Source organism: Triturus cristatus, chromosome 2_1, assembly GCF_964204655.1.
Source record: "Triturus cristatus chromosome 2_1, aTriCri1.1, whole genome shotgun sequence".
Classification (NCBI taxonomy): Eukaryota; Metazoa; Chordata; class Amphibia; order Caudata; family Salamandridae; genus Triturus; species Triturus cristatus.
In genome coordinates, this window is record NC_140581.1 from 224,801,694 (window position 1) to 224,828,491 (window position 26,798).

General features: G+C 44.3%; 1 protein-coding gene across 2 annotated transcripts in view; it reads right to left on the reverse strand.

Annotated features, from left to right (window-relative positions):
- Positions 1-7,134: 7,134 nt before the first annotated feature.
- The window catches only part of ATP8B1 (ATPase phospholipid transporting 8B1), a 546,944-nt gene continuing 527,280 nt past the window's right edge, over positions 7,135-26,798 (reverse strand). For both annotated transcript variants that reach the window (XM_085630200.1, XM_085630201.1), the window contains exons 27-28: positions 15,347-15,477; positions 7,135-10,229 (exon numbers count right to left, since the gene is read on the reverse strand). In XM_085630200.1, coding sequence (XP_085486326.1) covers positions 9,996-10,229; positions 15,347-15,477 — 365 coding nt within the window. In that variant the 3' untranslated portion in view covers positions 7,135-9,995. The remainder of the gene's footprint in view (positions 10,230-15,346; positions 15,478-26,798) is intronic.

Below are 26,798 nucleotides of genomic sequence, written 5' to 3' on the forward strand. Positions count from 1 at the left end.
AACTTATTGAGCACAATGGCAATACTGATACATGGTGCAGTACATCTTGGCAGGGATGCAATGTTGCGAGTGTTTAGACAGACATGGTAAAAGAAGAGGTGTGGCCCGTGAGTCGGAGGCGACTAAACCTGAGATTGGCACCTGAGAGAGACCTTGTCCCAGTTTCTGAAACATCTGAATCACAACGGAGTGACTGAGAACAAGCTCAAGGAGGCCTGAGAAGGTCCAGGAGAGCAAGAGCGCAGTGTCAGAGATACGCCACACCGGAGTGGACGTACGTTGTGACTGATGCCAGGAGTGGTGACTTTGGGGAGGTTGAGGTTCGTGACTGCGGTCAGCAAGATCCCAAATGTGAAAATCGATGTGGGATTGGTGGTCCCAGGACTTGAAATCGAAGGCGAACTGACTAACTGTTCCGAATCCCCCACTTCTGAGTAAAGTCCTTGAACTGATATTGCAAAGATTGACCTTTTCAACGTTTGGGTTTGAGGCACCAACCCATGAAGTGATAATTCTTTGTCTTGAACTTTTGAAACATGTTTTAGAGATTCTGGGAGCTGATCTTATTTTGGACTAAAAGTGAACTTGCTGTAAATAGAAGTCTATAAAGAAGATAACCTAGGCCCGAGTGGAAGAAGAATACATTGTGACTTTCCGCAGAAAAGGCGAAAGAGGGCTCAGGAAGTCTTTTTGTGGACTGTAAATAAGGAACTGAAATTGCAGAGGGGATTTCCAGCTTCTCAGAGTATTTTTCGAACTGGTTAGCAAGCGACGTTTGGAGGAGAAAAGAGACTCTTAAGTGGTTGCTGCTGAAACAAAGAACTTTTATAAGATCATGGATGCTGCAGATACCCATTATAGATCCAAATTAGTAGTAGGTACACTTGTAGGTGGAGTGATAGTTTCTATAATCATAGTAGTTGTGGTTTTGTATATTGTCCCACATGAGCAGGCAGCGGAGGTACAGGGAACACCTACACATACCACTCCTAGGCAAAAGGAGGTCACCATAGGAGCTGAAAGAGCTTTACTAATCTAAGAAAGTCATAGATTTCACATTGATTTGTCTAAAGGTGATTTTTAGCTCAATGCATATGCAAGGCTGCTATATGAGTATGTGGATTCGATGAATGCGAAGGACTGCTGTGTGTGTATGCAGTTACCAGCTTCAGTGGATGAGGGTATTAGATATCACCATCTTCCACTGACGTATGGGATTTCACGTAGTCTGTTGCTTAGTATATTTTATGAAAGAGGTCAGTTTGAGTATTTCTTTTCCAATTACAATGCAGTGCTTCCTGAAGTTCCAGCTTACAAACATTTGAATAAAAATGATTATTATAAGTCAGAAGATAGGCTTAGGAAGTATTTCATACAGTCTTTGGAGCTAGATACAGCATATGCTCACCGACATAACTTGACCTGTTCATTGTCAGATGTAGAGAAGAAGTTCGTAGATCAGGTAGAAGATAGATAGATATAGAAAACTAACACAGACACAGGAGACAGTTCAGTAGATTGGTCCGAAGAGGAAAGATCGCACAGAGCTAGACGGAGTTATAGTCCTATAGCATTGGACAAGGAGCAGAGGGTAAAGCTGTGTATGAGACGTTATCAGACCTATTATGAAAATGTCCCGGTGGGACAGAGTACATGTGATCATATTTTCACGATGCTAAGAACTTTTTGCAAGGCTCTGTACAAGTGATTCCAACTGTTTATTATGTGTGTGGAAATAATGCCTATGTCAGGTTACCTGCAAATTGGTATGGTACGTGCTACTTGGGGATTATTTTCCCGAAGATTTACCATGCCGAAGATTTGGAGCTTTCAGAAGAAGGACAGCATTCGAGAGTGAAAAGCCGAGCTTAGTGCAGGAGGGGTGATTGGAGATGTTTTTGGCACAATAATACCAAGTTTGGGAGTGGTTTTGAACGATGTGAAAAACAGACGATTGGCTACTGTGGTTGATGAGTTGTCGAGGAATACAGCGAAGTCCCTGCTACTTGTGGATGGAGCGATGCCGATAAGGACAATGGTTTTGCAGAACCGCCTTGCTTTAGACGTTTTATTGGCAAAAGAGGGCGGAGTCTGTAAATTACTGAAAGTCCAGGAATGTTGCACGTATATTCTAGTAACCAGCAAGGATCTGGAGAAATATATAAGTAACATTACTACGATCCATCATGAGATAGAGGATTTGACCGAAGAGGGTGTTTGGGAAAAGGTTGGTAAAGGATTTAGCCAGGTGGGAAGTTGTTTTGCCAATCTGGGGAAAGGGTTCCTTGGCTTTGTATTGAGACCTCATCATCGTTGTGGTTTATGTGGTTTGCTTGTGGGGGTTTGTCAGAGCCTATAAGTGGTATAAAGGAAACAGAGTTGCGAGAGCTCTTAGAGCTCTTAGAGCTAATGAAAAGCGAATGGCCAGACTGCAGGACAGTCAATATCAGAATCTTAGGAATATTGAGAGACTCCGACGGGGGAGAATGGCAACAAGTTTCGTTTGGGTCGGTTCTTTCTCCAAGGGAATTGTGAAATGGTGTGATGAAAGTAGTCAAAGGGGGGGGGAACTGATAGAGTGCCATGTTATTCTGAATTTGTAGTGGTGAATTATAGTCACTGGTAGTCCGCACCCATATATTTAGTGGGATTTTATTAACATGGGGCTTAGGAATGTAGTACTAAAAGCAGCATATATTAGTGCACATAGAAAATGTAACCAAGTCATTTATGAAGTCTAGAAATGTTTAGTCGAAAGTGTATGCTAGATGATGCATAACGAATTAGTTCACGTATATTGTGATGTATTAGGATTTAAACATGCACCATATTAAAGTCTGCACGTGTAGATTTGCTTATTCATGTATGCAATTTAATGAATATCAGTGGTTATAGTATGATTCTAGAAATGTGTGTTTAAATTGATGAACGGCCTGATCGCATACACGTTTAAGAGAAAGGTCTATTTATTTCTTATGTTACCTGAATATTGTAGGCCGAAAATTGTTTCCCTTGAAAAAGCTCCAAAGGTTTGTGAGACTCAGCAGATCTCAGAGAAGTGGAAAGTTTCTCGTTCCCATGTTTCTGTTGCAGGTGCAAGGACACCTAGCTTATTAGGAAGACTAACCCTTTGTTTTAGGAGTTAGGATGGTAGGAGAAGCCAACACGGGAGTATACTGGAATGCAGGGATGATACTTTCAGCGGAGAAGGTGCCTGGAACCCAAGGTCAAGCTAACCGTCTTTGGATAAAGTTCAAGTTTCGGTGGAAAAGTACAAGAGGAAGACCAGGCTGGAGAGGTGTGACGAAGGGCGTGTTCTAGGATTTTGGGATTTTGCCCCGGGGGTTGAGCAGTTGAAGATTAGATGGGAAGTTAGAAGGAGCATCTTAGAACAAGCTCTGTACTGAGCAAAGTAAGTGTACCTCTAAGGAGGTCTTCACTCCAGACACCTTTTTCTATTCTCTTGGCTGGGGAAAATTCTAAGTTGGGACGTCACCTTAGAAAGAGTAGGGATAGACTAATCGATTTTTCTTTTAGGTGAATGATCGCTAATATAGAGATTGGAGCAGTTATTGGTTGCCTAATGCTTCTGGAGCAGACTATTCTTATTCTGAGTCGGATGAGACTCCTGCGTAGGATATTCTTTGTACTAGTGCCCATTTATTTTCTTAACCTCGTGATGAGGTGCTTGTATGTGCAATTATTTTTGGCTTTGTAATAAATCCCTTGCATTTTAGTTTGAGTCAGTGGTCCTTTAGAGTTCAATTTCGATTTGTTTGATTATGTGCTAAAGTTGGATTTCCTCCCCTTTACATTATTTAGCAGATAGAAAGATCCTGGCGACCCGAGAGGATTCTTGGTGATGGTAAGACAGATAAGAAACCGGCTTTATCAGTGGTCAGCCTGAACTGTTGGTTTTGACCCAGTCTAGGGCGACCAAACAACCCCTGTGGACCCTTTATACTTTTAAGCACTACATTTCAGTTTCTTCTTTATTAAATCATAACTTCAGTTCTACTTATTGAATTTGCCATTTTGGTCTAACTTTGTTAATTAAATTAAGCTCTATTTGTCTAACCAGGTGTGGTATCTTTTTGTGTGGTATTGTCACTGTTTGAAGTGTTGCACAAATACTTTACACATTGCCTCTTAAGTTCAGCCTGACTGTTCAGTGCCAAGCTACCAGAGGATGAGCATAGGTTAATTTAGGTTGTGTATCTGACTTACCCTTACTAGGATTGCTTGGAAAGGGTGCATACCTCAGCTAACCAGAAACCCAATTTCTAACCATCCCTATGCACTGTGATGTTTTTAGGACTCACCCTGTAATATTTTGGAATGGGGTAATAACAGACAATGCATTACTCTCAATCTCTTTTCAGGAAGTGATAAAACTGTGTGTTGGTCACATCTGAATGAAAACGAGGAACTGATCGCCAACAAGATCAAAGAAGTTTATTTTTCGGCATTGAGCTGTAATTAGATTCACATGGCATTTAAGTCCTGTGTGCTGCTAAATTGTCCTAGTAGGCATTTGCCTTAGTTAGTTGGCTTGCTGGGGAACCTCATTTGTCAGTCTGGATGGATGGATGGATGGATGGATGGATGGATGGATGGATGGATGGATGGATATGCCTCACCTAAGAATACATTAAATCAGATGCTAGTAAAGAGAAGGAAGATTAACACACAAGGCAAATTCTAAGAGCATCTTGAGTTACAATGTTTATTATCAAATGTTAGCAGAACACGCAAGGTTAATGAAAGTAAAAAACATACGTATATTCTTATTGAACTGCCTCTGCAGCTGAGGGTGCTACTTATTTACATCGTTTGTCATATTTATTGTCCTGTAGTGTGTTTTTGAATTTGTTTTATCACCAGAACACCAGCAAACTGTTTTATTCCGATTATGAATCACCTTTACAGAAAGCACCCATCATTACGTCTTCAAACATGTACATATGGATGACTAAACCTATCTCTCGAATCTCAAAAGCATATAGAAAGGTGAGAAAAAGAATACCGGATGAAGTATTTCCAACCTTATTTTCAACCTAACACGACTAACACAAGTGCAAGAAGCTCTCATGGAAAATGTAACCATGCTGGAAGATTTTTATAGATGAACTTAACTAAAGAATAAAGAAGGAGAGGGAAGGTGCAAAAGAAGTGATGAAGTGCAAGTCAGGGAAAGCAAAGGTTGAAAAGGCAGAAATACGTCGAAGGTTAAACTTCGGATTTGGCAAAGAGGAAAAGTGTCATTCGCAAAGAGAAGGGTACAAGAATGCAGAAAGGGTGGGTCGGAGAGATGGTGGCCAGATTTATTTGGTGAGGGATCCAGCACTGATGGGGCAGATAGCTGGTATAAGAGGAACATATTACCTTTGTAGTAAATCTTCATAGTTTCGGTTACCATGTCACTCAGTGCCAAGTGGCCATGTGGCTTCAGCCCTTCCAACAATATACCATGCATACGAGTTGAGTTGAGGGAACGCTACTTATTTAAGATAGCAGGCGTAGCTTTGAACTGGTGCTGGGAGATATATTTGGTGCTTTAATACTTTGTTGGAGTAGCCGTGAACAATGAGAAGATGAGAAAAAAAAATTTGTTGCCTAGGCTTGCTACTAACAGAGTAGGGGCACCAACAGCCATTAACAAAGAATTAGTTGGTGAGAGAGGCATGATCATGCAAAATCACCTTGTATTAGACATGCTACTAACACAAGAAGGCAGAGTTTGTTGCATGCTTCCTTCACCACAATGCTGTGAATGTATACCTAAAGTGAATAACCAGGTGAACAGTTTGTGATTAACATAACTAATATCACTCCTGAAGTCTAAGAGTTAGAGGAGACTACTACATGGGAAGGAATAGCTTTTCTGGCCACTTCAATTGGTAGAGGATTTGTAAAGGTGGATGAGCAGTTTGGAAATGTAGGCGAAGGAGTCCACAAGCCAATCCTAACCCCGGTAATAATATCAATTGGTGTATTGAGTGGTCTTGTCATTAAAGGTTTTGGATATATTTCATCAAGGGGTGGGACAATTTGTGAGAAAAAGAAGCTGTCAGCAAGGAATTGAAGAATAAGAAAAACAGCAACATCAAACTGGAGGAAAGCCAAAGTCAAGTTTATACTGAAATGAGGGAAATAGGAGAATGTAGATGCAAAAATCCAAAGCAGTCTACTTCTGTTTTGTGAAACCGGTTTAAAAGGGCACGGTGTGAGGAGTCTAGTGAATCAGACGGGAGTCCTATAGTTACGCCGCTGTACACTCCTTCAGTTTCACCTCGAATACGGTGTCGGCAGGCAACTCAATAGGTTTGTAGATGCCACCACAGAGCCTCAGCAATTGCAATGTATTTTACCCATGACCAAAGAACTATTGCAGATTTTTAGAGGGCTGCAGGCAGGCACCTTCCTGCGGTACATCCAGCATCTTGCCTTTTCAGGCCATGTTCCTCAGCTAGTTAAGAAGTAGCACGGCTTGGGGACCAATGATGGTGAATACGCAGTAGCCGCGTTGACTCACAGAGCAGGGTTACAGATCATCAGTGCAGGTGAGGAGCAGCCCAATATAAAGATGAGCATTCCTCAGTGGACTCACTTGTTCGTCGAGCCTCTGAAGGAAAAGGCAGGGCTAATTAGACAAAGGTGTGAACAATAGGACAGCATGGGTTTTCAAAGCTGTGCATGGGGTTTTGACCCCAACACAGACAAAGACAAGGGGAGAGAGAGGGGTCTTATGGGAAGTAATAGGGATTGCTGTTATGTACAGCACAACACATTTACACGTATGCACCTTACTAGAAAGAGATCGGTAAATGTAAGATGAAAAACAAAAATTTAGACGAACATATGTAGTGAGGCAAAACAAAAACGGAGATACTTAAATCTGATGATCAAAAAGCCTACATACACGGAAATTAAACAAACACGTGCATACCCAAACACACCAATACGAATTCAGTCAGTATATTGTCACATCACTTAGACGTTGATTCGGTGTCCCTTTCTAAGGCACCCAAGTATTTGGATTCTTTCTGCACAACGGTCTCCTCATTGATGTCACTGCTGATATAGATACCACATTAATTATCCTAAGGGTAATAACATATTAAACAACAAGAGTTTAAATAGAAATGTTTTATTAATTTGTAAAGCTGACTCAAGAGCAGGTTCAGAAAAATACTGAACTCTGGAGGTTGCAGAAATTCAACCATAATATAATAGGGCAGTGCTGCCACCTTGTGTCGGTGTCAGCATATGGCAACGTTAATTTTATTATTACAAAATACATTTTACAATTTTGCATGTTAAGATTAACCAGCAGTTATCAAAAATAGCTCAACAGGTGGATCTTTCTGTGGTTGTGTTTAGCTAAAATCTAATAATATTGCCATGGAGTGGACATCCCTGGTGTAAATTCCAGTTACTGTTACTGCTTGAGCCAACTTCCAAACTTCTTTTTATCGACACTGGATTTATATTTATCCAGGGGAAATAAATAAGGGGAATGTTTCTGGTTTGATATTGACCGAATCATTTGAACACCACTAGACACCTACAAGTAATTACGATATGTAACTGGAATCCATTATAATTGCCTCTATGCAAATTAACCATATGTGCAAACCCGTATGCTAGCAACTGGACCCATTGGGAAGGATTGGTAATTGGTGACCTGGAGTTTCCCTCGGAAGTACTCTAGCATCAGCAGCCGCTGCTTCCGGTAAGGCAGTGGGCCATTATCTCACTATTTTTACTCAAAAACGCCTGCACAGAGCAGAGCAAACAGCTGCGCTTGTTGTAGTTTAAAGCTTTTAAAATCACAGATGGATCTGGTCGATGTACAGATACCACGGTAATCCTAATCACACAGTATCATCTTGTCGGATTATCCACAATTTTAATGTACTCAATAACTATGCAGTTTTCTTCAAAATAGATATTCGAAAAATAAATCATAACTGTGTAGCGTGAATTTAAGGGTAAACATGTTACAGCTCGATAGGTAAGCTAGGTGTCAGTTCGAGAAAATCATACATTTTAAACTATTAAAGAACATCTTTCAGTGATACACAGTGTTTTACCAAAGTATTAATTACATTTAGTAAGTAGTATTAACTATTTTATCCCCAAGGAAAAAATCACTATGAATCTATTCCCAAGTCTGTATGTGCATCCAACCTCTCATGTCTCAGGTCATTAACATTTGGAATACAATCTAGGGATCACTCTGCACTTGTTCCCATTTAATGTTGTAATTGAATTTATCACTTTTAGCAATGGAAAGTGCCCTGCACGGAATGTTGGTTTAAGGGCATCCAGTGCACCCGCTGTAGAGAAACCGCCAGTCCTTGGTTCGATGACAACAACCAAACACAAATGAACATGTTACCAACTCATTCCAATAAGGTGCTTTTGCCGCTTTAAATAAAACTATACCTAGGCACGTGCATTTTAGTAGCCAAGGACAACTAACAATTCCACAGTCAAAATGTGGACTTTTTACCCCCTTAGACAAACCTAGTTTTAAAGCATCCCTGGACTTAGTGGCACGGTGGAAAAGGAAGGAAAGGTGCAGAGATTGCATTGGTAAATGTCCTGATTTCAAGCCATCTGAAGCCCATCTTTCTCTGCAAGCTGAAGAAATTATATCCCCCACATACTGTAGACTAGACATGCTCTAGCTAGCAAAAGAGGTCATTTGTTGGCTGCTAAAAAGATCGATTTTCCGTTGTATTCTGTTTGCATAGGTTTCCATTTTAGCCTGTGAGTAGCTGGAGAAGAGAGCAAACAATCAAAAGAAACGTACCTTAAACTCTGAGTTGTAGGGAACAATTTTGTTCACCAGAGTGTGAAAGGAATTTTGATCCGTTTTCCAGGCCCAACATCAACACATGTTGGCACAATAAAACAATTAAATAAGAATACGCTACTTAAAAAGAAAGGTAAAACGTATTCATTCTGATATACTACATCATTTCACATGTACATATTCACTGGACATTTTCCAGGGTTGCTTTAAAGTGTCACCAAGTAATATGCAATCTCAATTTTACACGAGTACATTTAGTTGTGAGGACTCCTGTAGCGCATGTAAATACTCCATAGTAGACCTACAGTAACACATGGAGACCTATCACCACTAACGATTATTACCCTTGCAATCAGCCCTTCTGTAACATACAACTATCTTGCATGCATGTTTGAAGCTTATAATCAAGCAGAACTGCTTTTACTCTAGAAAATGGTTTGGTGCCCTATGCAATTGGAATTAAATACAGCCTCCGTGCTGACGAAGGGTTTCTTTACAAGACGAGAAAAGGAGAAACTAATAAACTACAATTTAAAAGGAATCTATAGAATTCAAGGTAATACGGAAGTGGTACAAAGCCATTTAGACCATTGTGTTGCCATGGAAGACCCAAAAAGGTACAGAAACATACTTGTATGAAAATATTCATCTGCTATAAATATGTGATCATGAAAAACACCGAAGGTTTTTAAACAAATTTAAATAGAGTGCTGGGGTGCACAAAGGTGGTTGATAAATACAGAAACCAGAATCTCTTCCATTGCAATATTTACTTGGACTGCGTGGTTTAAACGTTATTTGATTATGGTGTCCTAGACTCAAAGATTGGTATTCCCTTTGTCCCCATTATACCACTTAACTTTTTCTTTTAGTTTGATAAAAGTTATTACCACCAAGATTAACTGCCACAAATACCAGAAAACTTCCAGTACAATTAAACTTTACCTCAAACCTATAAACATTAAAACCCCCATTCTTGGCATATTTATTGTTCCATAGTGTCCACCAAGTGATCTTGTTAGAAGAGTTGTGATGCCTTCAAAACTTCATCAACATTATTATTTTTCATTAAAAATCCTGAGAAAAAATCTTCTCCATAAAAAATATTTACATCTTTGCTTGTACAATCCGAACAATAAAAATAACGTGGGATGGAAGCTGTTGAATCAAATCAACTTGTGCTCTTAGAAGACTGCATTATTTCTGCAGCGCTCGGGCCCAAAACTGCATCCAACGTGGCTCGTTTCTTGGGGATGCTGCGTCCTGAAGCAATGAGATCGCCATATCCACGTTGATGCGAAAAAGCGTACGCAGAGCGTCGCGCTGCGTTCCCCCTCCGCAAAACGGTTTCCTTCGGTTTCCACTCAACTTCTTCAGGCTTATATTTCTTACGGGCCCTTTGAATCTAAAAACAATTACATAAGTCAGTAAGCACTAAATACTTTAATACATACCATAAAATCTAAATCTGATACCAAGTATTAATCGGATTTCGTATATCTACACAAAATTCTACTACTGTATTGCCTAATATATTATTGAAATAGCCTAGCTGGACACAGCAGTAAAGGTTTACACCCAAAATACCAAATAACACTTTTCCTCTTCTTTTTTAGCAAGTTTAGAATCCAGCAAGAAAGGTAAATACTACGAGTGCCTCAGAAAATGATCTGTTCCCTGATGGTGGGCCAGTTTTCCAAGGAGTCAGTAACTCAGCGGAAACAGTGTCATGAAATGGCCAGGAAACTGGGATAATGCGCCATTTGTGCAACTCGTCGTAAGGAAAGCAGTCTCCCAAGCGAAGGCAGGGTGCAGTGACCTATGCAGCCTGGGGGGTGGTGATGGCCATTAAGAAACAAAGTGTTAGGAGGCCCTGCAAGTACTTTGGCCATAAAAATAAAGTTATAATTAGGCCCCAAGTGAGGAAAAGCATATTGGGCAACCCACAAAAAAGTAATAACTTGTCTTGAGATCTTCCCCTCATTTTACACACTGTGGAACACACTGGTAGCTGTTCACCCAGGAGAGACTGCAAGAGATTCTGCAACACAATCTTTCATGGAGCAATGCGCCTTGGACCAGGCCGGGTAGCGAGTGATACTCTTCGGTCTTGGGCAGGAACCGTGCAGGTTTGCAAGCAATGGCCCACACCGGGGGACTTATCCGTTTCCTAATGTTTTAGAGCAGATCCCACCTCATAAAGCATTCTACTTCCGTCTCCTAGGGTGCCATCAACAGCAGGCTAAAACAACTGCACCACAGGGTTGACTAACTATTTTAGCACAGCGGCTACTTAGTTTGTGGTTTGTTCTATTTTGCTAAGGATTCTTAGGAAATCAACTTGATGCACTCTTGTAGATCCAAAGTGGCAGCTCCAAACCATGGCCTCTTGTGCCAACTTCATATAGCAGACGGTTTCTAGGGGGCTATAACCCAGAGGCAGCTAGAACTCGCTGCATGCCCAACAACCGGCTGTGGATTTGGTCTGTTTGGGTTTTCCCAGAATCAGTTTGGACAACAGGTCTTGCACTCATCCACAGATAGCCTGTGGTAGACGCGCGGGGTACGCCATGCGCCATTACCATACATCATTACAAAAATAAACATGATTCTTGGTAGACTTTGAAGAAGAAAAGTCACTTATGCAGTCTGAGGGGAGGCGGGTGCTGAGTAACCCTAGTAAGTAAAGGGTTCCTTGATCACAGGAGACTGGAAGGGGCTCACGGCCAGCTGATCTGCTCATCTGTTCCATGTCCTTTGCTTCAGGGACACCGGTGAAAACATTAGCCATGGATGGCCTGGGAGTGCGGCGGGGTTGTGGGGGTAAGACGAGGCAGAAAACAGTATTCTAGAAATTACAGAACATCGCATAAGCAAGAAAAGGGTTATCCTGCTGGACTCGGCATTGCTGGGAAAAATGAAGCCACCTCCAAGTAGATCCGAGAGGGTAACGAATAGGCTGATTTAACTGGACACGGCCAGGCATGAAAGAATCCGAGCCCCAAAAGAGAAAACGCACATAAGGGAAGCATGATGTAGGATGGATACCACTCAGCCGTAGTCTCTGAAAGCGGGAAGGAGGTGGAAAGGACGGCGGAACGGATGCCCATCACACGGCTACACTGACACTGAAATGAACACAATTTAAAATCGCATGCAGTGCATCTCTTCTAATCCTTATGGATTTGTTTAAGGATATATGGCCCCTCTCACTCATAGGTGACAGACGCAGACAAATGTGGGCTCAAATGACATGGCAGACTGGAATAAACGGCTCAGATATAGTAAAGGATAGAGCTCATACCTACTCCACCACGCCGGCTGATCGCGGGAGCAGGACGGATATTAGGATCCATCTCTATCTACAAAATCTATTTTACTCCATTTTCAAAAAAGATACTTAATGTCCTCCACGGCTCAGTTTCTTCTTTGATCTTTATTATTAAACATTTAAAAATTGGAGTCTACTATTCCTGCAGCCCTACATAATCTATGGTACATTATGTTTACATTGTTAACGCTGTGTAGAGATTGCCAAGTAACAACTATTGATCCTCCCTGGCTCTAATCACAGTATTCTTAACACAGACTTGTTTATACTGTTAATTTACTCTAGGTACCCTGACTGCAACTGTATTTTCTTGTAATAAGGTCTTCCTGTTGCTTAGTTTGTGCCGGCAGGTTTTTTGTAGAGTGCTGCGAGGCCATGAAAACCTGTAGTGCACTCTATAAAATGGGAAATAAATACATCAGTTCTACTTATTGCAATCAGAGTGTAGATCGAGTGAGTCTTTCCTTACATTATCTCTGGATGAAAGCAACTCAAGAGAGATGTGCCCAACAATGACTCCACTTACACATTTAGTGTAGTCCAGGCATGCCCTTCCCTCACTGTTAAGTTATTTTGATGCGTTACCATAGGTAGACCATATACTGATCCCTGTGTAGAAACATAAAAATACACCAAGACGCAATAACCAGAATTCCCAGAGGAACATAGACCTATCACACAAACCAAAGCCTGTGGTGTAACGGAAAATGATGACACCCCCCCCCCCCCCCCCGAGTCTCAAAGATGTGCATGGACCATGGACTGAAGAGGGCCACCTTGAAGGGTTGGTGGGCCCCCTTGCCCCACAGGAGCTTCAGAGGCCCGTGTTACACCACTGCAAACAACCTAATGCATCAATCTAGGGAAGCAGAGTTGGCTGCTATTTAGCGCTTAAAGAGCCTATTTAGGTACATAACACAAGACTTCCTTAATATTGTATATTGTGCTATTTCTCTAAGAAATAGAGAATAGGCTGCCTTAGAGAAAGTGGATCATAGTTGATAAGTGACCCTAAGCTCTCGAACGTGCTGGATGAATCCCTGAGCAGCACCGCACCTGCCTGCAGCTGTTCATCATTAGGATTCATGTAGGAATCCAACCTTTTCTGGGTAACCCCATGGATTATTCATCTTTTGTTCAACCATATATGTTTGCTGGCTTTAGTGCATTTTAACCACTACTAACCAGTAGTAAAGTGCCCGTGCCCCCACTTTTAAATATGGTTGAATTGGCATATTTAACTTACCTAGAAGTCCCTAGTATATGGTACAAGGTGTTTCCAGAACCTGTATGTACTCTGAAGGACTGCAGCACCTATTGTGCCATCCACTACAGTGGCAGTGCAAACATAGCCTGAGGTATATCAATGTGGCCTGAATGCAGCAGTGTAAAAACTGCAATTCAGACTGTCAAAAAAAAAAAACTGTAGGTGTGAAAACAACAAAAAAAGTAGGTGTGAAATGCTTCTCAAAAGCAAACAATAAGTGGACCTGTTTAGGCAGAGATTACTTCTCTATACCCCACAGAACATGCCAGGGAAGGAATCTGTAGGTGGTGAAAAATCCTGCTCAACAATTCTGCAGGGTTCACATTCAACTCTAAGGGCACCATTGAAAGAGGAAGAGTACAGGATGTTACAACCATTCTGGTGGATCCAGTGTCTTGTTTCTGAAGGGATCTGCTTTTGCCCTACCAGAGTTCTGTCTCTAGGGTTATAGTGGGTACAGAGGATGCCTAAAACTTTCTTAGATGTAGGAGGACCCTAGGATTTCTATAGCACACTCCCAACACACCGCAGACCTCAGAGCCCATGATTAGTGCGGCTGAAAATTTTCACCACCTTGAAAATGCCCAAAGTGGGTGGGGTTAGCCTGGGAACTTTTACCCGATTGGTTAGGGCATGGCCAGGAATAGTCCCTACCCACTAGCTCCCTCTTCAGAACAGTCTGGGACCGGAGGGGAGCCCTGAAGCACTGGACCTGCTCCATCTTGTACCCATGACAAAGAAGCGATTTCCAATGATCATAAGGCTGACCACCTGTTCCAGCTACAGGGACACAGCATGCAACAAGAGGCCTTTTCCTGGCAGTACCCAGCTGACCAGTGGCAACTGGTCCTGGACTGGACCCTGCTGTTGGCCTCTGCCTGACACCTTGCAAGTCTCTAAGTGCCTCCACACAGGTCCTGTGGGGCTTTAGAAGTATTCTCCTGTGGTGGATTGGGGCTTAAAAGACTAACCCATAAGGTAAAATCTTTGACCAGGACACACAGTGGTCAGCCTCAAATAGCGCCTAGGTCCCAGTCTACAGTAACTACCCTTGGCACTTAGTGTGGCACTTAGTGCTTTTTTGTTGCTAATGTCCCCCACTTTAAACATTCATAACTTCAGTTCCCCTGGTTTGCCAGTTTGCTGCCACTGTGTTTATTAAATATTATCCTATTTTTCGAATTTGTGTTGGGATTTATTTTTGTTGGTTTGTATTTTGACTTTATAACTGTTTTGCCACTGCATAATTCCTTTACACATTGCACTACCTTAAACCTGTCCGCTCTGAGCCATAGTTACAAGGGGGCTGAGCTCAGTTTAATTTAGCGGCTCTAAGGAGTCACCCTGAGAATGGTTGTGATTGTTTCCAGAGGTGGTAGTCACGCAGCCCGAATAATCATCCGATTTCTTAAAGCTAGGTTTCCCGTGTTTTAGAGCATTACAGTGTTAATATCGTTTATGGCTTTATAATTCCCTTTCCTCAAACTCCCTACTCTCTCACGCCCCTGGTCTACTAGCGGTTTGGTTTGCATTTAAGTTGCTTTGCACAGTGTCACTGTATTTTGTATTGCTTTAGTTTTCCCTGCTCCTCTTCCAATCACTCATCTCCCTGCTTGTAATTTACTTTGAATTTTGAGTTCCTATTTATACGCTCTCTGTATCATCTGTCCACAGAGCCTGTCACCTGCTATCATGCTTATCTAAAGGGCTCCCTCCTCAGTTACCTATTCGCCATTAAATTTCTTTGAGACTGTCACAGTTATAACTGATAGAAAACTGTGCTATGCTTAAACCATACTAACCAGATGCTTTTCTCAGTCTAGCAATTAGATGGCAGGATGATGCATAACATGTCATTCAATTGTAGGGTCTTAATGCAAAATGCATATCTTGCGGAAAGCAGAAAGTTTGTGTTTCAACTTACTTTGTCCCCTTCAGAAGGCCAGATTGTCTTTATCAGGAAGCGCCCTGCCACAACTGGAAACAGACAAACTGCTACTGTAATTATAATGGTCAGCCAAAGATATGGCTGCCGTAGCGCATTTGGAGCTGCTCCTGAGGGAATAAATGAAAGAGAAACAGAACATTTAAGGAAAAACTCTGGTTTCGTTTTTCGATGGTAAGGAGAAAAAATACTGCTAAAAACCTCAAGTGGAATTTGATTGCACGTTGCAACTCACCCCTTTTCAGCTTTTAAAATTTTGAATATATTTACAATCAGAAGTACATTGTAATATTTTGACATGCAGAAAAAAGATCTAGCCATTCCACCAGCAACAGCGAAAACTAACAAGCTTGGCAACAGCTTTTAAATATGAAGTGAAATGTATAAAGAAACAGCGATAAACTATTGTAGAATGAAATTAAAAAATATGAATTCAGATTCCTATACTCATACACAATCATATATTTATATTAGAAGGTGCACACCCTCTTTGATGAGGGACCTTTCCCATACTGCTGAGCTTCAAACTATACATTTTTGGTAGAATGCAGGTTCTGACTGCACAGAGATCCAAAATTGGTTATGGACCCTATTTCTATAGAACAAAATTAGCAAGATAAAATATAGTAAGAGCAATATTAACATATCCATAGTGTTAAAAAAGAAAACTAGGTGTGTGTGCACCTCCTAGGTTGTGGACAAGAAGATTTGATGAATTCAGATGATTGCATAGCATCCCCAGGGCCGAAATTGTCCTGAGAGGGGGAGCCCGCGCCCTCCTCTCCTATTAAAACTGGCCCAGGGGATGGGGGCTACACAGCCCTCCTCCCGTAAAAAACTAAAAGCATGCAGGACAGGCAACTCACCAGAGTCCCTGCCCCTTTCGACACTACTCTGCAAACGCGTGATGAAGTCCCTTGGATGCCAGGAAACCCCTTCTGTTACCTCCAGTAAGTCCCAGATAGCGGGATTGCTGAGATGGCTTTGGAAGCCCTGCCCCCTTTCTCTTACACTCTTCAAATGCAGCTCCTGGTGCACTACTGGTTGGGGAATGAATTCCACTTTACTCCTGAGGGTGTCAGGACTAAAGTGGACTTCTTCCTCCAACCAGTAGTGCACAAGGAGATGTGTTTGCAGAGTGGTGGAAAAAGGGTGTGTGACCTCTGACAACCTCTTAGCAATCCAGCTGTGTGGGACTTACTGGAGGTAACATGGAGTCGTTGACCCCCCAAGGACCCTCAGGAGTAAAGTACACTTCATCCCTCAACCAGTAGTGCACGAGTATGTGCATTTTCAGAGTGGTGGAGAAAGGGGGCATGGCCTTTGAAGACCTCTCAGCAATCGGCAGTGTGTGGAATTTACCGAAGGTTAATAGGAGTTGTTGGCCCTGCCTTGGACCAATAACTTTTCTTTAAAAGAAGGGGGGCCTTGTCCCCACTCCAGGCCATATATATGCCCCTGGGGACCGTCACTCCCTAGGGCTGACTAAGTCCTGTGGTGCCCACCCCCAGGAAATAACTGTTTGCTTTGACTACAGCTCCCGCCAAGTCAGAGCAAACACAAACTCTGCTCCCAGCAAGCGTGAGCTGTCAAACTCCTCCTGCTTGCTGGGAGAGGAGTTTTCCACTATTTCCCTGCCCGATGTCTTGCGGGCAAGGAAACAGACGAAAGGATTGCTCCCACACAGAGGGAGCTGCATGTTTAGCTGCTCCCAGTGTGTGGGAGCAGATCCGGCTTCCGCTGGAGAAGGGGAGTCAGCAGGGACGGAGGTCATTCAGACTCTCCCGCAGTCCCAAACGGTGCAGACTTGGTCCACTCTCTGGGCTCCAGGGCACCCAGCATAAAAAGGCCTGGCCGTGGGGGATGGGATTGCCAGGGTCGAAATAGGCTTGGGGGGGGCCGTTTGGCCCCCTCCCGGTATTCCTTAGTACGATAAAAAGTCTTCACGCCTTTTTCCACGTTGTTGGATAGTCTAGCAAAAGGCCCGCGCGAGATACAAAATAGATTTTGGTGACACTTTATTGATGCAGAGTAATACGAGGACATCTTCACCAAACAACAAAGCACTTACTTAATTTAGTCAAGAGGAAGTGCCCCTGTTTGGTGGAGATTGACCTCTTTATATACTAGTCATCTCCTCAGGGCGAGGATTCACGTTATAACAGATTTGTGGAGGAAGACGCGCAAGGAACAATCATATTGTCGAAATAACATGCTGACAAGGTCACTGGAAACATTACTCCATGTGCTCTTAACGCAGCTGTAGTGCAGAATATGCATGAGACATTTATCCAAAAAGGAAGCACTTACTAATTAATCAGATGAAAGTATTCCAGTTAGGTAGATGTTTTCTGCAAAGCTGGAGACTCATGTGGGAAGAAATGAGGTTCCAGTCTGGCCCAGGTGTGCAGGTCACAGAAATTAAACCTCAGCTGGAAGCACTTACAAATATCAGTGATCTAATAGGCGCAACCTGATCTGTAGTGACTGACGAGTGGTTTCTTTCTGGTCTCCTGACTGCTAAGTCCATGGTTCTCCCTTTTAAATACCCTAAGTATGCAAATGCCCAAAATCCATAGCACCACTCACACAATCACTCACAGACACACTGGCACTAACACACCCACCCACAGTCCCATACCACCACTCACAAACCCAGTCACAGACCCACACAGGCACCTACCTGCACACCCACTCAGACTCCAAGAACCACTCACAGACCTACTCAGCCCCACTCAGACCCAGTGCCACTCACAGGCCCAGTGCCAGTCACAGACCCATACCGCCACTCACAGACCCATACCGCCACTCACAGACCCATACCGCCACTCACACACCCATACCGCCACTCACACACCCATACCGCCACTCACACACCCATACCGCCACTCACACACCCATACCGCCACTCACACACCCATACCGCCACTCACACACCCATACCGCCACTCACACACCCATACCGCCACTCACACACCCATACCGCCACTCACACACCCATACCGCCACTCACACACCCATACCGCCACTCACACACCCATACCGCCACTCACACACCCATACCGCCACTCACACACCCATACCGCCACTCACACACCCACTCTCAAAGTTAACAGGTGCAGCTAGGAAAGAAAATGTAAAAAGTTTCAGAAATTCACTAAAAAAAACCAAAAGGTTACAGGGATGTTATAGTTCGGCTGAGATTTCACTTGTACAAAACCATAGAAAGTCAGCAGTTCTATTTACCTGAGCGAACTACAACTTACGCCCCTGCAATGCACTGCTTATGACCTCACATATTACATCACTCATGACATCTCTGAAGACATCTCAAATGATGTCACTCATGACATCCACAGAACCACTCACCCCCATTCACAGCCCCCTAGAAAGTCTCCTACACCCACTCACACAACTCATACGCTTTCACAGACCTAATTAAAGCACTCACAAACCTACTCACTAATCCATAGAGCCACTCACACAACCCTTAACACATGCATGCAGCCATTCAAACACCCCCTCACTTACTCAAATACACTAATACACTTACTTACTCACCCAGTCACTAACACGAGCACACTCACCCATACAGCCACTCACACTTACTCATACACCTAATCACACTCGCTCAGTCACCCATATAACACTTATGCACCCACACACTCGCCAATACAGCCACTTGCACACCCCATCACATACCTTTACAGTCTCTAACATATCTACTCACTCACCCATAACACCACTAACATCCACACACTCACCCATACACCACTGACATCCACTCCCTCACCTACACACACGGTCACTCACTTATCCATACAGCCTCCCACATATCAATACATCCACCCACTCGCCCATATAACCACTCACACCCCCATAGAGCCACTCAGACAGCTGCTCACACATGGATACACCCAGTCACTGACATAATGTGTTACAAACAATATCATTCATTATTAGTACACAAGGTTTACTAAATTAACATTTGTAGTATATTACTATACATGTTTAACACTCAGAAACCTTGAGAAAATACTCACAATCACTGGATGATGTCACTGACCATGTGATGAGCGATTTAATAGGTGCTGTCATAAGCAGTGCAATGCGGGGGAGTAAGTTATAGTTAGCTCAAGTAAATAGAACTGCTACATTTCTATGGTTTTGTACGAGTGAAATTTGAGCATAACTTTACCTATAACCCCCTTTAATTATTTTGTTAAAATATCATAGAAAATGGTCATTTAAAAAAGATATACACTTACCTGCACTTGGTGAAGGATGCGTGGTAAAGGTTAAAACCTATACTATGTACTTACCTGCATGATAAAGGCTGAGTAGTAAATGCTGTTCCAGAAGAGTACAGGTGTAGAGGTGTGATGCTAAAGAGTGATCAGGAGTGTAGGATTGAGTAGTGGTCAGTTGAAGAGACAATATGGTAGTGTATGGCATGAATGGGGGAAGAGGGAATGTCAGTGACAGGGGGCTGATGAGTGATTGCCCCAAAAGGAGGATCAGGTGTGGAAGGTAAGGCATGCCAAGGGTAAGAATGATAATTATTTGTGAGGTAGTTTAACCACACGAGTCCCTCTTTGGGACTACTAGGACATGGTGAGTTCCCTGATTCTTGTTAAACTTTTGTTCGTTTTTCTGTTTTATCCCCACCCTGCATGTGTGGATTGTTCAAATTACATTTAATGATTAAGGAAGAAAATTATTTGTGCTGGGGACTCTCTGCAAGACCTGTAAAAGCATGTGCTTGACTGCTCACTAAACATCTCTTCATGCTTTCAGAGGCTGGTATCTACAAATGAGGAACACAACCAGTGGGAAGTTGAGCACATTTGCACTTACATGGCACAGTTCACAATCCGTCCAAGTCTTGTGGAGTCTTTTCCCTCATGTATCGCCAATGAAAACTGGAACATGCTCCAGCTATGATGTTGAGGCTGTGCTTGTTTCCACTCTTCATGCTGTCCTTAATGGCACAGATCAATAATGCTGTGGGTCACTTGAACTAGAAACATTTAATTCTGAATCCGTAGAGGTGTGCCGCGGCATGGGTACACACCTTTACCCTACTCTATCTTTAGCAGCTGGCCACTGAGGGTTTGTCGTGCATCCTTGGTGCCACAGCGAAAAATAGAAAACCTCTAACAAAGGGCACTACCTCGAATTCTATTCCCCTTTGTGGTTGTTAGATTTGTCCAGCTACTGGTCTCTTTATGGTCACAATGACGTGACATTACAGTAATGAAACAAGACTGTGCATTGCAAACAACCAAGTGCGAAGATTCCCACCTAGCTCAAGTGACTCATATGGAACACTTGAGCAGGATAGACCCAGTTAAAGTGAACATCCTCCAAGTGTCAAAGACTTGAAGCCAGAATAGCACCCCCTTTTAATAATTAATGGACAGGTATAGCTGAGCTGCTGAAAAGTGTGGCCTGTTCCACTAAGGAAACAAGCGGTGATTGCTTTCGCAAGGTTAAAGAAACTATAAATAATTTCATAATGAAGGGATGCAGAGTCGTGCATAAATAGTAATTATATGCTGCATAATGCTAAATCTATTCTAAAGATAAATTATGGACAATGAGTTCCAGTACATTTTAAAAGCTAGGGTTGTGTAGCATTACCTGCCTATCCCTTTTTTAGGTCGAGCCTAAGGGCAGTGCACATGCTCTGCGGGGCATGCTGTATTGGGGTATGCACTGGAAGCCCCTCCCACTCTCCGCCCATATTGGTCATTGGCTTGCATCATTGTCATTCGTAAATGCTGGCTTCGGATTCCTATGTAGGCTTGTTAGTCCCCCTTGGTACCACCTTGTCTGCATTTGTTACCTCCCATAAAAACTGGACCTTTTACTTGGCTTTTTACATGGTCTGCATTATAAGTAGGTGAGCACTATTTTGTTTATTCACTAATGGGGACAATGGTGGCTGCTTTGTTTTGTATCTGCTGTGCGCCCACATAGTACAATGGCAGCCGCTTTTCATATACAGCGCTATGCCGCTCTAACTTTAAAAGTGGCTGACCCATACCACCACAATGGCTACGTTCCTTAACTTTTATATATAAAAAAAAAGTGCATGCTGAGCGCTGCGCCCGCTTTAAGGACAACACACTTTTTAGGTCTCGCCTAGTGTTGCAGCGCGCATGCGTTGCTCGCTCTGCGAGGCTTCTTGTAATCGGGATTTTTTGGAAGTTAAGTTTAAGCCCCGCCCATCATTCTGATTGGGTTGCGTCAGCGTTTATGCTAAACGCTGGCTTCCCATTGAAAAGGAGGCTTTTTGGTTACCGCCCTGTCTCCTTGTCGAACGGCTCATCCGGACTCGATCGTGTACTGGCGGCGTTACACGGTGTCCTTTATAACTCCGTACGCACTATGTTTCTCCGTCCCTCGCTGCTCAATTACTTGCTTCATGGCTGTGGTACTCTGGGGGCTGGGCTGCCGCGCACCCCTTCTCCCCCACCAGGGACCCAGCCGCAGGGGGCTTTTATCTGCAAACCCTCATGCTAGCGGGGAGGTGAGAACGCATGGTGTGTGCTGTCCCCTGAAACGAATTACTCCTTCGGACCACAAACTGAGGTACACTAGAGAAAATCTATATACTGTTTTGCAAACAAAAGCATAAGGGGTATTTAATAGGGCAGGTGACCTTTCCGTGCACCGGAAGTTCCCTGTATAATTGAGTAGGTGAGCTGGAATGATATCGCTTTAACAGATTACATTATTGAATCCAAAACAGAGAGAATCTCCTTCCTGTAAGAAAGTGGCTCTGAATATACGGTTTCCTAAATAGGTACAGTGTGCACAGAGTTCACAGTCGCGAGAGGTTTGGCAGAGGCTAAAGTTAGATATAACCTTACTCTCTAAAGTGGTAGCTTGGTCGAGCAGTAAGGCAGTATCAGAGGACAGTGTAAAGCATTTGCTGTACACACTCAGTCTGCAAATGGTCTCACACACTCAAGAACTGAACTCTAGGCCAATGGTTTGTATATAAAAATATATGGTTGTTTTACTTTAGAACCAACAATAGGTATCAAAATATACTTTCTCAGAATGAGATGCATTAGTTAAATACTTTCAATAGGCAATTGACTTTTGAATGCAATAGATACAGTTGTTGCTCAGGGTTGGATCCTGGATTCAACCCTGGTGCATTTACTGTAAACAGTTGAAAGAAATCGTTTTTGTTACACAGACGATGCTTAAGGAATATTTGTAAGTTTGAAAAATAGACACTTAGAAGAATTTCTGGCAAAAACCAGGCAATGTTATCCTATGGAGGAAAATCAAGTTCTAGGTATGTACGATTAGAATTACTTTTCAGGGTCAGTGCTGGGCACCAAGATCCAGCACTGGGATCTCTCCTGATAGCAGGTGAGTAATTTCGCTTTCATTAATCGGCTAATTTTTAGTGAATATTTTAAAGTTTCAAAACTCGACACTTAGAAGAATTTCCAAGGGAAACCAGTCAATGTTACCCTATGGAAGAAAAGTGAGTTATCGGCTTTTGGGTAAGTACTCGACTGGCAGAGTTAAGGTTCTGGGCACAGACTCCGGGGTCTCCCAGGGTCAGGTAGGTACAGTTGTTACACCCTGAGCGGCACAGGGGCAGCCGGGTGCAGAGAGAGTTAGGCCCAATGTTATCCTATGACGGGCAGGGGAACTTTGATTGGTGGCTGCTGGCAAGCAGGCCACGCGGCTGTGGGAGCTGGGCTCCTGGTCACTTACTCAGGGCAAGTGGGGAAGTAGATTAGGATATATATTGAACTCCCAGGGGCATTCGGCCGGCTGGGTGCAGGGTGCTTTTGAGCCGTCGGGTGCTCAATGGATTTCAATGGAGAAGCTCAGTGACGAACAAAGGCTGCAAGCTCGGGGACGAAGATTCTTCAGGTGTGACAACCACTTCGAGAGGTAAGTTGGGAAGCTGTAGGTTAGGTAGGCACCCAGGAGCTGGGTACAGGGGGCCGCATGGCGCCGGGGTGTCTTTTCGCATCGGGAAATCTTACCCTCAGCTGGTCGCGGTTGGAGGGGTCCCTGGCTCTGAGACTGCAGGCGTAGTCAGGAGCGTCGAGGTGGGTCCTTGGGTGCTGGATTTGGGGTCACAGTCGCCGGGGGGGGGGGGATGTCCTCGTGGTCTTGGTCCACTTCGGCACAGGCCAGGCTTGGCGGGTGCAGAGTGTGCAGGAGTCGCGGTTCCTGGTTGGCACCAGGGGCTTGTTACTTGCTTTGAGCAGAACCACTGCTCGTGGGAGTCCCAGTCTTTAAGAGTCACAAGGCAGTCAGGTCCTCCGGGGTTTTTGAGGTTGCTGACCACTGGAGACGCCTGGATTTAGGAGGAGCAGGTTCGAGGGTCGACAGGCCTGTAGGGATGGGGCCAAATCAGTTGGCGTCTTCCTCTTGTTAGCAGCTGCACGGCAGGTCTTCTGGTTTCTTGATCTTCTTGCTTGTTTCGGAATCGGGATCTGAGGAAGGAAGGTTCAGGGTGCCCCTAAATACTAAATCTAGGGGAGCTACAGGTAGGTAAAGGGCAGGGACCAATGGGTCCCTTCCCTGGGATGGGTACACCCCCTATCCTGCTACTCTCCTGTGGGAGGGGGCAGTAGCCTAGTCCTGATAGGGCAGGGCTCCCCATCTTCAAGATGGCGAGAGCCCGGAGATGTGCTTCACCTCGCCTTCCCCACCTGAGGGCTGGGGTTGGCAGAGGCTGGCACACCCCCTTCCCTCCCTTGGGGTTTCCCACCAGTCATTAGTGGCATCAGCGTGGGTTTAATGTGCTGAGAAGTTTGATACCAAACTTCTCAGTCTTCAGTGTAGCCATCATGGTGCAGTGGAGTTCGTGTTGACGACTTCCCAGCACCATATACTCTTAATGGCAGCACTGCACTTAGTGCCCAGGAATGGACCTCGGTACTGTAGTGGGGAACAGGGCTCATGCGCCTTTACCCACACCCCTGGCATAGTGCACCCAGCTAGAGGGGCGACTGGGGTATGCCAGGGCAGTGTGTGTTGTGGGCATGGCACACATGGATGTGTGCCATGACGACTGTTTTGTTCTGCACCAAGACACTCAGCCTGCAAAGGCAGTGTGTGTGCGCCAGGGTACAGGGCCTCCAAGGGCGGCACAATAAGTGCTGCAGCCCTTAGGGGCCTTCTCTGGTCAGAGTGCCCTGGGTACCTATGGTACCATTTACCAGGGACTGACCTGTGGCCAGAGATGCCAGTTGGGTTTAGGCTGTCATGAAGTTTTAGGGAAGGAACACAGGCCCTGAGCACCTGATTGGCAGGAGCCCAGGGCACACTCAAAGTACATCAGCAATTCAGAAAAAAGTGGGGGCATACCATGCAAGAAAGATGGCACTATCTCACACAACCCCTCCCCCTCCCCCAACAAAAGGTGATGAGACTAACCTTGCCCTATAGAGTCTTCATTTGTCTAAGTGGAAGAACCTTGAATGTCCATCTGCATTGGTATGGGCAGTCCCTGGTCGGTGTTCCAGTTTAAAAAGTGTATTCCCTGTAGGGAGATGGACCACCTTAGTAGTTTTGGATTTTCCCCTTTCATTTGCATTAGCCACCTGAGAAGTCTGTGGTCAGTTTGAACCAGGAAGTGAGTACCAAACAGGTAAGGCCTCAACTTCTTCAGGGACCAAACCACAGCAAAGGCCTCCACCAACAAGAACACCACAGTGCCCTGCCCTATCTGGCATTTGGATGCCTTGATCGTGAGGCCTGCCCTTTGCAGAGCCACTAGAGCCTTCAAGGTGGATCAGGTGATCCTGCCAGGTGGAGCTAAAGACAGCAATATCATCAAGATAAGCTGCACTAAAGAACTCCAACCCAGCCAGGACTTGGTTCACCAACCTCTGGAAGGTGGCAGGGTCATTCTTTAGTCCAAAAGGCATCACAGTGAATTGCTAATGCTCATCGGGTGTGGAGAATGCGGTTTTCTCTTTTGCTCCTGGGGCCATTCCAATCTGCCAGTACCCTACAGTTAAGTCAAAGGTACTGAGAAATTTGGCTGCTCCCAATTTGTCTATCAATTCATCTGCTTTTGGAATAGGGTGCGCATCTGTCTTGGTGACAGTTGAGCCCTCTATAGTCCACACAAAACTTAATTTCTCTCTTTCCACCCTGTGGATGAGGTTTGGGGACCAGAACCACTGGGCTAGCCCAGGGGCTCTCAGAGGGTTCCATAACCCCTAACTCCAGCATCTAGCTGACTTCAGCTTTGATGCTTTCCTTGACTTGGTCTGACTGACGATAGATCTTGTTCTTGACAGGTGCACTGTCACCAGTGTCCACATCATGGGTACACCAGTTTGTCAGACCAGGGGTCAGGGAAAAGAGGCTAGCATACTGCTGCAAGACTTGCTTGCAGTCAGCCTGCTGTTGGGCAGAGAGGGTGTCTGAAAAAACAACTCCATCTACTGACCCATCTTTTGGGCTCTAGGAGAGGAGATCAGGGAGAGGTTCACTCTCTGCTTCCTGTTCCTCATCAGTCACCATCAGCATGGTGATGTCAGCCCTGTCATTGTAGAGCTTAAGGCGGTTCACATGGATAACCCTTTTGGGTGTCCTGCTAGTGCCCAAGTCAACTAAATAAGTGACCTCACTTTTTTTTCTAGGATAGGGTAAGGGTCACTCCGTCTATCTTGGAGTGCCCTTGGAGCCACTGGCTCCAAAACCCACACCTGTTGCCCAGGTTGAATTTCAACCAGTGCAGCTTTTTAGTCCTACCAGTGCTTCTGAAGCTCCTGGCTGGCCTCAAGATTCTTGGATGCCTTTTCCATGTACTCCGCCATTCTGGACCTTAGGTCAAGCACGTAGTCCACTATGTCTTGTTTGGGTTCTTCGAAAGGCCTCTCCCTGCCCTCCTTTACAAGACAAAGTGGTACCCTCACAGGATGACCAAACAGAAGTTCAAAGGGCGAGAAACCTACTCCCTTCTGTGGCACCTCTCTGTAATTGAAAAGCAGGCATGGCAACAGGACATCCCATCTACTCTTGAGTTTTTCAGGGAGTCCCATGATCAGGCCTTTGAATGTCTTGTTAAATCGCTCAACAAGGCCATTGGTTTGTGGATGGTAGGGTGTAGTAAACTCCACACTCCTTCCACATGTTTCAGGTAAGCAGACATGAAGTTGGAACCTCTGTCTGAAACCACCTCCTTAGGAAACCCTACCCTGGTGAAGACATCCAGGAGGGCCTTGGCTACTGCAGGAGCTCTAGTAGTCCTAAGTGGAATTGCTTCAGGGTACCTAGTAGCATGATCCACTGCTACTAGAATGAATTTGTTCCCTGAGGCTGTGGGAGGTTCAAGTGGACCCACAATGTCCACACCTACCCTTTCAAAGAGCACCCCACCTCTGGCAGTGGTATCAGGGGGGCCTTTGGGGGGCCACCTGTCTTGCCA